This window comes from Camponotus floridanus, unplaced genomic scaffold (genome assembly GCF_003227725.1).
Source record: "Camponotus floridanus strain SB8 unplaced genomic scaffold, Cflo_v7.5 scaffold6, whole genome shotgun sequence".
In the NCBI taxonomy this organism is placed as follows: Eukaryota; Metazoa; Arthropoda; class Insecta; order Hymenoptera; family Formicidae; genus Camponotus; species Camponotus floridanus.
Genome location: NW_020229769.1, coordinates 4,270,622 through 4,284,804, shown reverse-complemented (window position 1 = coordinate 4,284,804; position 14,183 = coordinate 4,270,622). Strand labels below are relative to the sequence as shown.

At 32.5% G+C, this 14,183-nt stretch overlaps 2 protein-coding genes across 3 annotated transcripts; one reads left to right on the top strand and one right to left on the bottom strand.

Moving 5' to 3' along the window:
- Positions 1–21: 21 nt before the first annotated feature.
- Positions 22–2,913, bottom strand: LOC105250134 (G patch domain-containing protein 2-like). 2 transcript variants are annotated; one of them, XM_011256084.3, is made up of 5 exons: positions 2,456–2,913; positions 1,813–1,994; positions 1,142–1,499; positions 866–1,068; positions 22–773 (listed from the first exon to the last, which is right to left on the bottom strand). In XM_011256084.3, exons 1-5 carry the CDS (start codon positions 2,473–2,475, stop codon positions 67–69), a joined length of 1,470 nt encoding a protein of 489 aa, XP_011254386.1. In that variant the 5' UTR covers positions 2,476–2,913; the 3' UTR covers positions 22–66. The 2 variants fall into 2 exon arrangements, with proteins under 2 accessions (XP_011254386.1, XP_011254395.1); XM_011256093.3 differs by having other exon boundaries at positions 23–773; positions 1,819–1,994.
- On the top strand, positions 2,719–13,743 carry LOC105250127. Its single transcript, XM_011256072.3, has 11 exons — positions 2,719–2,810; positions 2,909–3,951; positions 4,642–5,178; positions 5,271–5,374; positions 5,513–5,825; positions 6,188–6,308; positions 8,629–8,776; positions 9,204–10,129; positions 11,180–11,747; positions 11,835–12,399; positions 12,512–13,743. Exons 2-11 carry the CDS (start codon positions 3,561–3,563, stop codon positions 12,679–12,681), a joined length of 3,843 nt encoding a protein of 1,280 aa, XP_011254374.1. The 5' UTR covers positions 2,719–2,810; positions 2,909–3,560; the 3' UTR covers positions 12,682–13,743.
- Positions 13,744–14,183: the final 440 nt, after the last annotated feature.

Here is a 14,183-nt window from a genome sequence, read left to right as displayed (position 1 = left end):
TAAAAAAAATTAAATTTAAAAGTAGCTGCTACATTAAAACACACGCATATATATATATATATAAATTTAACTTGATTTGGAATGTCCAAAGTCAGGAAACTTTGACTGTCCTTGTTGAATCTCGATATCCATGCTTTCGCTATCCCATTTAATCGAAGAAAATGTTTGTAAATCTGCTAGTATATTTTGCCCTTGTTGTATAATCTCTAAGCCAAAGCTTGTACTGGAAGTCTGCGGTTCTTCGGTTTGCATCGTGGAATCTGAATTCGGTGAATTGGGAGGCGTTTTTCGCAATCTCTTATAGTCTGACAGTCTGTTCAATGACACTTGATCCACGCACACAGCCTGTGTCGTATGTCGTGTTTTGTACAATATCGGGCAGCCTAGATCGCCTTTCAAACTTAGACTGTATAAGTTGGCAAGTCGACGTAGTTTTTCTCGTTCGGGTTGTCGCATGGGATGCAGTTTCAGCTCGCTCTGAGTGGGATCTTGCAAGAATCGTGAGACTTTCTCATTAGCCGATGTTATAATGGAATAACCCGGTTTGTTATCAACGTGACGTCGCCCAGCGCGAATCTCTCTACCGCTAAGATATACTTCGCGAATACGTTGTAATTTTTGTTTATAATTCTTCTTGGCTTCAGCTATCGCCGAATGATCGCCATGCAATATCATTTGAAGAGTCGGATCTGACGTGGTTTTATCGTCACTGGTGCTATCTCCATCATCCCGCCAACTCGACTCTCCGATCCAATCCGACTGTTCATCATCTCCTGCAGAAAAAGATTAGATATTCAATTTGTGTAATAGTTTACACAATATGTCCATTATATTCCAAGCAATCCAATCTTCAAGTCCAGCATACCTTCTCTATCTTCGTCATTAGTAATGAGACCTGCTTCTGAATCACTAGACGAAATGCTTGAACTAGATATACGCGAATGATCTACAGTATCTTCGCCTTGCATTTTACCTCGATTTTTCGGTTTCGCACTTTTAGTTGGCTTAGATATTCTCATCTCGCAATCTATGGAACGCTCCCTACACGATCTTTTACGTTTTCCGCACCTGAAATGAGAATATTATATGAATTTATTTATCATATTGTATATGGAGAATAAATTATACTTTATTTTCTTACCATATAGCGCTATATCTATTTTTACAATCATTTCGAAAAATACGTTTTTTCCCACTGAATGTTGAAGTTGACATAATTGCCACTGCTTGAGAAGTGGATGCGTTAGAGTCAGAATCAATAGCCATTTTTTTAAATTTTCTTTTGCGTCTTGTGTTTGCTCTTGGTACAAAATTTTCATTTACCGAGTCACTCTCGATATTACTTGCATTATTTAAGTTTGAGAAATGTGCGAAACGTTTGGTCTGATTTGTATCATCGCTGTCAGATTGATATTTTGAAACATTGGCAGTTTTTGAAATGCGAATTTCACATATAGAAGATGAGCTGTCATCTGAATGTTTGTTCATACTCAAAGCCGCTGCAAGGTATACTTATCAGTTACTCATTATATTTTATAGTAAATTGTATATTACTTTAATCCTCAAAGATCACACGATTACATAAAATTGACTTCTTGCAAAAATTGATTTTTACAAAGGGATAGTGGGAGAGATTATTTTTTTCTTTAATAGTTCACATTATAGAAAATTGTTAATTGGGCAAGTGTAATTGATGTGCTATATTATTTTCATATTAAAGTACATAAGATGTAATATTTTCATGTTAATATTTCATTGATACTTTTTGAGCAAAAAATTAATTTTTAATATTGTTTAATTTTATTCCCTTACACTTACGAATATTCCCCGTAGAGCGAGCTCTTCTCCTGATGCCCCATCTGCGTCTGAGATTTACACTGCTGCTGCTTTCCTCAAGTGCCAAAGTCAAATCGTGCACAAGGGCCTCCATTTTTACTCTTAAATCCGCTGGTACAGCTTTGAAAACACGCTCCATTTGAAGGATGCGGTTTTTACTGAAAAGTAAATTGTATTGATTATTTATTCAATTTAACTAGTATTAGTATTAATATACAAATTAACATTCCTTCATCTCCTTTTTAGTTTATTAATACAATTAGTCTCCATATTTTTCATTATATCTAATCTAAATACACATTTTTCAACAATGTAACATATATTGATCCAACTTTGTACAGGAAATTTTTTTTGAGCGTTATTCACGTTTTTATATGAAAGTTTCTACATTGATTTTTGCCAGACCAGAGTTGCGACTAATTCACGATCCATTTTTAGAGATAACGCCTCGATAGCAGATCGTTGACGTCCGAGTAGAAAGTCACACATAGGGAGATCGAAAAGGACTATCGGATCTACGATATGTATATCGTCAATCATCGAGGAGGGGGCCAAAACAAATCGTGATTGCGTCGGCTTTTAACTTTCGTATGACAATACGTAACATCCTGCTGCTCACCTCTTACAAGTAATGTCCATGAGAACCTCGCCTCAAAAATGTCTCATTGTTAAAGTCGATCTACCTGTCGACCGACAATGAAGGGAACAAAAGATCGCGCGGCGTCTCGAATGTCAGATCTGTCAAAACTATCAATTGTCAAACTTCACCGTATGTTTAATTGCACACCGTAGCGAGTCGTATCTACAAAAGTAGATACATATATATATGTGTACATATGTACAGAAACGGTATACGTTTATTTACGCATAATGCGTGTGACGGGGCGACGCACATAGCTTCGTGAGAATCCGCCTTGAGGAATTTCATACGCGTCATCGTGTCGAGGAAGAAGAACAAGCTTCGCATCGCACCTGTAAGTTCGCTCTTCCTCTTTTTTTCCTACAATTCTATTATACGCAAACGCGCACGGAAACAATAGCATAAGCATACGCGGAATTTCCTTTGTTACAGACGCCATTTCCGAGTTCGTTCTGTTTAGGCATCGCGTTCGAAAAGTCACCGAAGGAAGGGTCGTTGATGCGCGTGCGGCTTAAGGTGGCGCTCAAAAGGCGGCACGCGTACATCTCCACGGCCATTTCCGGTACTCGGTCGCGCGGACGGACGCTCCGTGGATGCTCCGTGGTTGTCGTGGTCGATTTTTTCCTCGAGATCCGCGTGTGTCGGCGTGACGCTCGGACGGAGTGACGGTGTCGTCGCGCGCGGGGGTGCGGGCGTGGGCGGTGCGTGATGCAGAAACGCGTATGCGAACGTGTCGCGCGACGAGCCGAGCGACGATCGCGGGGTTGTGTAAATAGCGCGTAGTGGTCATTGCGCACGTCCGGTGCGCATCCGCGGGCCAGATGAGCGCGGGATCGCGCGGGGACGCAAGGGGACTGTAGCGTGCGTGAGAGAGGCGGGGAAGGGGCAACGGAGTGAGATAGACGGACTGTGCGGTGCCTCTTTGTGCGATAGCCAGCGATCTATTTTGACGGTACTCCGTAGTGAACGACGACGATAATTGACGACGGGCGACGCGCGACGATATCGTGTCGATCGGCGCGAAAATAGTGGCGTTTTCACGAGACGTGGACCCGGGCCTCGTTTCGGCGATTGAGTCGCCGTGATGGACGGCGCGAACTTGAATGGCGGGAACGCCGAAATATCGCGCGAGGATTCTAACCTCGAAAGTGGCGACGGCGGTGTTACCGTGCCAATGGAGGACTCGTCGAGTAAGACGGCCGCCGGGGGTAACGCGGATCCGCAGGAGGTTAACGGGGACCTGAAGGGCTCGGCCAAGAAACACGCGCCCTTTCCGCGTAGGAAGATGAAGAAGCTCAAGGCCAACTCCACGAGCACCGCCGAGAGCGACGCGCCGGAGCCGCTCGGGACGAGGGGACGCAAGCGTAAATTTTCGGAGCTCGACGACGGCAGCTCCGAGGATTCAGAGTTCAATGGCTTCGACTCCAAGGGGATCGAGCTGCAGCCGGGTAGTCACGTTCTGAAAAAGCTCATTGGTAATATTCGTTATTATGTTATTAGGTTTCAAAACAAAGAGATAATTATGTCTCTGTTTTTTTTTATATTTTTATTTATTTTTTTATTTTTTTATAGAATTATTTTCCCCGAAAAATTCATAATGCATTTTTTCAATGAGATTTATTTGAATATTTTTTTGTTTAGACTTTTATCTTTTGTTACTGTTCCTGAAACTTTTGACATTGAAGAATCATATAAAGCTAGTGTTGAAAAATTAATAAGTAAATGAGAAATATCATAAATAAGGATTTAAATGAAAATTAAATATGTAATATATTGTTACTTTTTTTTTTATAAAGTATAGCAATTATTTATCTTCTTTATAATAGTTTAATAATATATATATATATGTGTATAAATGTAAATAAGGTTTATATAGTAAATGAGTAATTACTATTATATAATAATTGTTTTTAATATTTTGAAAATAATTGCTAAACTATACAATAAAATATTAGCTACAAAATTAAAAAAATAGAATAAATTTAATAAAGTATTGTACTATTATATTTTTTATTATGATGTAATAGATTATCTAATTTCATTATAGAAAAGTTGAAAAAATTTTATATGCATTGTTGCGATATTTGTATTATTCTTATCAAAATGATTCTTATTTTAATATCAAAAATGTCAGAATTACAAATTTTTTATGTATTTTATCGTAGCTGAAGCTGAAATGGCAGAAGCCCAACTTATAAAACGTGTTAGATATTCAAGGAGCTTTGATATTAAAGGAAAAAGAGAAGATGATCAGGATTCTGACGATATGAAATCCTATATTTATGACACAGATAGTTTGGAACATTTAAGTATAGGAAAAATTAAAAAGGAGAAGGAGTCTGACAAATCAGAAACAGATTCCATTGATATACCAAATAGCATAGATTCTGAAGTGGAACCAAACAAAATTGAAATAACTTCCATTAGATCAGCAAATTCATCATCAGCTGCAAGTAGTCCATCTGCAATGTCGCAAAAATCAAAAAGTAGTCGCGTTTCTGGTGGCACTAGTTCAGGAGGAAAACAGAAGGCTCCTGTCGATATGTCAAATCCGTTATATAAAGAACCATTTAAATATGGATGGAAACGAGAGCTAGTATTTAGAGCAAGTAACGATTCTTCCTTTAAAAAGATGGCTGATATATATTATTATACACCAAAGGGTAAAAAAGTCAGGAGTTTTAGAGAGGTTGCAGAATCTCGTAAGTATATAGTGGAAAGCAATAGATAACTTTAATTATATATTTGAATATATTAAAATATATAATTAACGGAATTAATTTTTATTTTACAGTTAGTTCAAAAGAGTTGACCATTGACAACTTTACATTCTTCAAAGAACCTACTGGGATTAATGATCCTGAAAAGGAAATTGTTCGACATGCTAAAAGAATAGGAGTATGTTAGATACGCTATTTAGAGATTTTACATTTAAGTTTCAACCATTATAAAATATTGCTCTTTTAAATAATGTATTAATTTGATCTTTTATGAAGAGTTTTTCTAAAAAAAGCTTGGTATCTATTGATGTTGCAGAGCTCAGGAGGACACACATCAGGAAAAAAGTCTTTTAGTAATAAGAAAGCCACACCAACGAGAAAACCAGTACAAGAACCTGTGGCAAAGAAAACAGTACAAGAGCCTACAACAAGAAAATCACAACAAGAAAATACAGCAAAGAAACCAGTACAGGAATCTCCTGTTCCTGTTTCTGTACCTGTTGCAGAAGTTTCAAAATCCGCTCCTGCACCTGTTCCAGTGTCTACAAAAGCTACGCCCAAATCGACAAAAGCATCAGCCTCTCCGACATATAAGACAAAAGCAGCTGCAAAGAAAACTCCTCAAATAAGTATGTTTTTATATTTAAAATTATATTGTCACATATATTATGCTATTTATTTGTTATACTGGTTTTTATATTCTGTTCAATATATATTATCATAATTTAACATTTTGCAAACATGAGAAGTTATAGTTACATTAATGTATTTCCATTACATTAATATTACAATATGACAATATAACAAATTACAATTACAATTTGAAAATATAAAAATTTCTATCTATTATAAATTGCTATCTATGTTAATTTTTATTCTCCTTTCTCTTATGCATATTTTTAAATTCATATAATTATTATATGAGATAAAAAGTATTTTTCGAACAAATTATAAAATGAATTTTCATAAATTTATCTTAAAATCTGCATAGAAATGAAACCACCAGTTGAAGAGAGTGAAATGCTTCCACCTCAGCGAAGTACCGCAAATACAAGACGGAGTCAGCAAATAGTCGAAAAGGTTACTTCTGTCAAAACTAAAAGACTACTAACGTAAGTATTTTAATTATTTAATTTATCTTTTATTATTAGCATGTAATCTATTATATTTTCAATGCATTTAGTCAGAAAGATGATACACAAAAAAATCATATATTTTTTAAAAATGTACTTTATTAAATACGTGAAATGATTTTGCATATTGCATATGCAAATATATGGATTATACAAATAATTATGAATATTATAATATATAGAAAATTTTCTGAAATATAATAAAAAAATTATAAGAAATTTTTTAAATATTTAAAACATTCTGATATGTTCGTATTAATATTAAATATAAAAAAATATTTTAGTATATATATATATATATATATATATATATATATATATATAAATAAGTATTGAAAACTTTATTATCTAACAATAAAATGGAAGAACATAGGCAATAGAGAGCATATAAATAAATAAATTATCAAAGATCGAGTAAAAAATAATAATAATTTAATAAAGTAAACTATAAGTGATATAAACATGTTAAATACGATATAAATAGTTCAGAATAATAATAAAAATGTACGATACGGACGTTTCTGGATCTTGCTTTGAGCCTTCTTCGCAATAATGTAACATAAAAAATTACAAATAATAATGTGGTGTAAGACTAATAAAACATGATTAATAAAGAAATGAGTAATGATAAGTGTTATAATATCTAAAATCAATATCGCATAGACACAAAGTTAATAGTCGTTTATTAAAATAATAGATCTCCATGGCGAGAGATACAGGGAACCTTATTGTGTGAGTTAATTAGATGCAGAACAGAAACTTGACAACAGTACTAAATGCAGCCTAAAATTGGCAACATCAAATAAATCATTTATATAATATGAGGAGACTAACAATATAAATATTTACAGAGAAACTGTTCTGCGATAATGAGAAAGTTGAAAAGACAACAAGGTTCAACATGAAGATCGGTTCACTGTCAAAAATGCCAAAGAGACGGCTCGTATATATACTTGAACATGACTTTCAAATTTTCGGAAGCTTGTTTATAATGTCATGATATAAAGACGGTAAATTTTCTGTGTCTGTCTGTAAATTTAAACCATTCCTTTGTCTCTTAATATGCAGCATTTCGGAAATTTGAAAGTCATGTTCAAGTATATATACGAGCCATCTCTTTGGCATTTTTGACAGTAACCGATCTTCATGTTGAACCTTGTTGTCTTTTCAACTTTCTCATTATCGCAGAACAGTTTCTCTGTAAGTATTTATATTGTTAGTCTCCTCATATTATATAAATGATTTATTTGATGTTGCCAATTTTAGGCTGCATTTAGTACTGTTGTCAAGTTTCTGTTCTGCATCTAATTAACTCACACAATAAGGTTCCCTGTATCTCTCGCCATGGAGATCTATTATTTTAATAAACGACTATTAACTTTGTGTCTATGCGATATTGATTTTAGATATTATAACACTTATCATTACTCATTTCTTTATTAATCATGTTTTATTAGTCTTACACCACATTATTATTTGTAATTTTTTATGTTACATTATTGCGCTGAAGAAGGCTCAAAGCAAGAGCCAGAAACGTCCGTATCGTACATTTTTATTATTATTCTGAACTATTTATATCGTATTTAACATGTTTATATCACTTATAGTTTACTTTATTAAATTATTATTATTTTTTACTTGATCTTTGATAATTTATTTATTTATATGCTCTCTATTGCCTATGTTCTTCCATTTTATTGTTAAATTTAAGAGAGCTTTTTCCAATATTTGTTTTATTATCTAATAATATATTAACAATTAAAAATTAAAATTTACAATTTTTTTCAATTTAATTATCGAATATATACATATATAATATTATTGTAGTGCAATATATATTTTGTATGTGATTTTATGTGTTAATTTATTTAATTTATATAATATTTTGTATGTATTTGAGAAAGAAAATTTAGAGAAATCTTAACTTTAGTCATTGAATCACACAGTTTAATTTCTATTTGTTTTTTAGCAGAGTTCTACATTTCATGTTTTGTGTGCAAGTAAAAAATAAAATACATTATTAAGTTTTGTTTTATATAAAACACCAAGTTTATGCAAATCCATAGATTTTGCATATTGCATATCCAAGTATATGGATTATAAAAGATAATTGAAACTTTAATATATGCATGCAGTATAATATGAATATATCCAAGTTATTATCTTTAGATAGAAGAGCTTTTTTTGCCTATAATTTTTATAACTATTTTTCCTTTTGATCCTTTTCGTATATCCTTAATATGGCAATCTTGTGTTTTTTTCCTGTATCCCTTTCCCCTCTTCAACGCACATCTTACAGGCCTAAAGTTCAAGAGCCATGCAGCATAAGATGTTCAACAAGTATGGGATTAATACCAAGCTTACAATGTCGAGTCTGTCTCTGTTTATATCATCCTGAATGTGTTGATGGCATGGAATTTGCAGGCAGTGATGAATATGTCTGTAAGGTAGGTTTATTTATACACTAGAAGGACTTTTTGAAGGACTTGCTATGTATCTTTTTGTATAAAGCATTATTTAAAAAGTTCGTTTATTAGTATGTAAACAGAGTTTAGAAAAATTAAATCCATTATTTATTTATTTATTCACGTGTTTATTATCTCTTTAGAATATTTATTTCTATAGAATATTAAAAAATTAATAAATTTTGAATTACTGCTGGTATTAAAATTTTTTATGATATTAAGTCAAGATATGTAAAATACTTTAAAAATTGCCAAAGTTAAAAATATATTTTGCGACAAATATATTGATTTTAATTGGTTTCTATATACTTGTGTTAATAAAAATATACTTGTGTTAATAAAAATTATCAAATTGAAATTGTGATAATTGTGATAATCTTTATAATACATAGGAATAAATTTGTTGTAGAATTGTCAGCCGGATACTAAAGAATCTCATACGCCGAACAATCCATCTTTGACACCACCACCATTGATCCCAATTAGTATGTTAGGTGCACAAAATGCAAAATCAAAACATCAGACTAATTCATCTCCTCCAAAATTGCAAAGAATTCCAAAATCTGATAGTGTGGATGCACAAACGAGAAATTCTTCAAAAAATATCAAAATACCATCCGCAAACTCATCACCGTCAAATATAGATAAAAAGGAAAGCACTTGGTTCCCTCAAACCGAAAATGAATTTTTGCAAAGTCACGACGGTACTATGCCGAAACCAGCGCAAAATATCGCTTTAATGGGTGGCAAAAGATACATTGTAGTACCGAAAAATAATGCAATGGCAGTTCAACCAGCCATAACAATGAGACCAGATAAGATTGGCGATAAACCACCAATGCTTCAAGATGGTTCACTTACTGATATTTCAAATACTGTGGATAATTCTATTACAAAGTTACGTGCACCTTCATCGAAACATTTAAATATTGATCTACCGGAAAAAGTAAATGTTACGCCTGATAAAGATATTTCAAAAGATACAGCACATCTAGTAGACCTTGCACCTTCAGTCACCACTGAGATAACAGAGACATTAGATAATAAAAATAATAAAGATAGTAAAGATATTCCTAAGGAAGATAAAGCAGTTGAGAAAATATTAGAAAATAAATCTTTTACTGCCGACATAGATTATGTGCCTGAAGAGAAAAAACCTGAAAAGAAAAAAACAGATATAGATCATAGATTATCCGATAAATCTGCACCTATACCAGTACATACAACAGATACTACAGATACTCTTGAAACAAAGTCTGAACCAATTAAAGCAGCTCGTCGACAATCGTTATCAAGTAAAGTGGGTACAGTAACAAAAATTAAAAACAACAGCAAGTAAGTGTAAATCCTCGAAACACGTAGGCATTTTTATATTTTGTCCCTTATTTAAGATGCTTTTTCCAAGTAATTTAAGTTAAGGCAACTCTCTTTTGAGGTTTTGGCAGTTGCTTTGTACATATTGTATTTACAAAGTTTATAAATACTCTTTCTATAATAATCCACACATGCTTCTAAATGCTCGATAAAAATTATATAAAACTTTCTTATATTCTCTTTTATTTTTAGCTTAATTATACATTATAGATTTTACGTTTTATAGCAACACATTTCATTATAAATTTTATAAACGTGCAAAAATATATAAAATTGTAAATGCAATATATACTGATATGTTTGTTATATTTGGAAATATGAAAATCTCGAATATGTTAAAAATGAATTTGATTTTGTCTTATGATCGAAGCACACTGCCTTAGCTTCTTAGAAATGCGGCCAAATTTTCAACAAATATGAAAGATAAATAACATGTGCACCTGTTGATTCTGACGGTATTTTTTTGTAATTGTAGTATTAAAGTAAATTAATTCTCGCGCGCCCGCAGTTTACTATTAAAATGCACATTTATATATAAATGTTTACATTCATGCTGCAATTACAAATAAAGCTACTGATAAGTGCTTCAGTGGAAAAAATCTAATTCATTTTTACTTTTTATATTTGCAGATATAAAGACATGTGTGCGAGCTGAAACACAAAAACTCTTAGTGCGTTTTCCTATAAATTTTCACAATCCTTTTCGTCCTGCAATCCTACATTCATTTTTATATTTTTATATTTATTTCTTTGTTTTAAACCTTACTACTTTGTTGATAGGAACATATAAATTTTCAATCAGGAATTATTTTTTCGGAGGCTTTTAAAGGCAATACCGAAAATTGTACTATCAGATGTAACTGCACTAACAGATATAATTTTTCTAATTGCGCCTTTAAAAATCTTCTTAAAAATAAACTTTTGTCGTTATAACACAAATAAATAAATTATTTATGATGTGAGATCGAGCATTCTTTTAAATTGTACGTTTTCTTCTTTCGATATTTTCAGGAGGAAGCAAAACCAGCAGGAAATGGAACAGCAGCAAAATTTTATGAGTTCAGTTTGCGCTGGTTACCACGCCCTATTGCGTATTTTCCAATATCTTAAGGTACAAGAACTGCTGCGGGCTGCACGAGTTTGCAAGATGTGGCATGATCTCGCAGCTCATCCATCTCTGTGGAAGACAGTGCGTATGAAGAATAGCCAGGTTACTGATTGGGACGGTCTAGCGGAAACATTACAGAGACGCGGTACACAACACCTAGATCTTAGAAAAATGTTAGTCGCTGGTGAATCTGACAACGTTTGGAGAAAGTTTTTGACTATTGTTCCGCGAGTGACCAGTCTCGTCAAGCTCGAGCTATGTAGATGTCCCGTTATGGTGGTCGAAGAAGTTATTAAGAGCTGTCCTCAGTTGGAGGTACTGAGTGCAATGTCGATTAAGTGTGATTCTCTCAACTTGGAATCGATTGGGAACCTAAGTCGGTGCCAAGAAATCAGACTCAAAGCAATAAGCGGGATGTCATTGCAACAAGATCTTACACCTCTACAAAATTTAATACATTTGACGCAACTGGTGAGGCTTCATATTTGATGTAATTTTTATTGAAACATTTATATATATTTTATATATAATACATATTATTTCTCTTGTTATGTACAGAGTTTGACATCAGTTAAAGAACTTGGAAAGAAGAAAATCGATGTTATACAAGTATTGACAAATCTAGAGACATTAGAATTGGGTGAATGTTCTGATTTTCCTGACAAGTTTGGAACTAATGTTTTAATAAAATTAAATAAATTGGAACGCCTCAGACTTGAAAAGGGTCAAGGATCCTGTTGTACATTTGACATTCTTGAAGGTATATCAAAAATGGAAAATCTCTGTCAGCTGGAATTGGTCAATTTTGATGTGAAGAATGGGTTTGACAAGTGTCTTGCTAATTGTAAAAACATCAAGAGGTTACTAATCATACCAACTTACATATCCCAATCGGCAACAACTAATAATATGGTACTCAGAGGCGTCACAGAATTGTCAAACAACCTGACACATTTCATATGGGGTGTTACCCTTGAATTGCTCAGGGTTACAGAACTATTTGTTGATCAGTGCAATCTTATGAATAAACAGGTTACTGGAGATTCTATACCAGTTTTAAAACCGGTCCCCTGCTTACGATTAATCGCAGATGTTGAAGACGAAAATGAAATAAACCAAACAGGTATATTGATTTATTAATTTTAATTATCTCGAGAGAAATTAATGTATATTTTCATTAATGTCTTTTATCTTACTACATATACATAATGAATCGTTATTTGATTATTTTGCAGAAAACGATAGACAACAGCCGCATCAGGCAAACCCGCAAGTCGACATCTTACCGTTACCACAATTACAAAAACTTCTTTTAACTGTGTTGCCCAGGACACGAGTTAAGATCTTGAAAATTCCTTTTCACGCCACATGGCGGCAAAGCATTTTAGATACCGCGGCGCAATAGAAGTGGATGCAGTGATACGAAAAGTTGGATGAAGCGAACAGACATTAAGAAATATATGAAAAATTCGAAAAATTTTGTAAAATTATATATCTATATAATGTCTGTTCTCCAATTTTTGAATGGAAAATAACTTATATATTTATGTACCATGTCTGTTTTATAAAATCTTCAACGATTAATAACTCTTTACAACGTATCGGTACACACTGTACAGCGATGAGAGTCATTATGGTATATTTAATGCTTTTGTGATAAATACGCGGGACCATGTATGCGTATCGCACGCGTTCATCTTTGCTATGAAGTAAACATGATATGACACGTTTTGCTATCTTTGTGTGGATTAATTTAATCAAATAAAATTTTGACTTTTATATATTACAATTTTACTGTTTCATGTACGAAAGAGAGAGGAAATGGTATAGATCTGTATTTTATCGAAATTGCTGTGATGTGTACCTGCGTTGAAAGTAAGTAATCCGACAAGATTACATAGTAAACTTTTTAGATTCTTATGTGATAAGAAGTTAATACAAAACAGTACTGTATGGCTTATCTGTAAGAAAAAAAAATGTTAGGAGTGAAATGAATTGTTTCTTCAACTTTCTTGTTGATGCATTAGATTTTTTTTCCTTTTTTCTTTAGGATACTTGCGAAACAGTATCCTGAATCGAAAGATTAGTTAGATTTATAACTTTACAATATGTAATGTCGAATTTCAATTGGAGTAACAGAAAGTGTAAAATCGTGTGGTCTATATATATACGGCTCTATCTAGAAGTTAGACTGTAAAAAAGTACCATATACATATACTTGTGACTGTATCTGTATCTTTAGTATATATTTAGGGTACGAGTTTTCCGCTGCAAAGAAATTTATTACGGCAAAACTGTAGGTAGTATCGTGTAGAATGTGTAATATACTTATTATTTTATTGCACACAAACGCATAATCAAACATAACGTTATGAAGACATTCATCGATCGATATGTACCGAGTACAAAATGCGTATAACTGTAAGTTTTCAATAATGACTGTGTCTATATTCCTTTTAATAAGGCACAATTTGTTTCTTTACTTCTATAACCCTGAGACACTTCTGAAAGAAAAAAAAAATATATATATATATCGGAAGAATACACAGATTTATATTTTATACTATGAGATAAGAAAAAAAATGTTAGAGATATGCTAAAATTACATTTTAAGTAATACAAATTAGATACATTAAAATTATTTTAAGCAACGTTACCGTAATTTATTTTGCGGACAAACCCTACATAGCATATACTTATATGTTTCTATATCATAACTTTTTATTTTTCTGGATTTTATTATATATTTTAGCATACACACACACATACACGCACATATATATAAATAAATAAATAAAAAAAAATATATATATATATATTTTATTTATTATATATATATATTTTTTGTTTATTTTATATATATATATATATATCATTAATATTTTGCAAAATGCTTATAAAAGTTTT

Bases quoted from the DNA above. Each gene is read 5' to 3' on its own strand.
- LOC105250127 (XM_011256072.3), top strand. From the start codon at position 3,561: ATGGACGGCGCGAACTTGAATGGCGGGAACGCCGAAATATCGCGCGAG. The intron at 5,375-5,512 runs GTATGTTAGATA...TTGATGTTGCAG, and splicing joins GACATGCTAAAAGAATAGGA to AGCTCAGGAGGACACACATC. The intron at 6,309-8,628 runs GTAAGTATTTTA...CACATCTTACAG, and splicing joins AAAACTAAAAGACTACTAAC to GCCTAAAGTTCAAGAGCCAT.
- LOC105250134 (XM_011256084.3), bottom strand. From the start codon at position 2,475: ATGGACATTACTTGTAAGAG. The intron at 1,995-2,455 runs GTGAGCAGCAGG...TTTACTTTTCAG, and splicing joins ATGGACATTACTTGTAAGAG to TAAAAACCGCATCCTTCAAA. The intron at 1,500-1,812 runs GTAAGGGAATAA...TATACCTTGCAG, and splicing joins TACGGGGAATATTCGTAAGT to CGGCTTTGAGTATGAACAAA.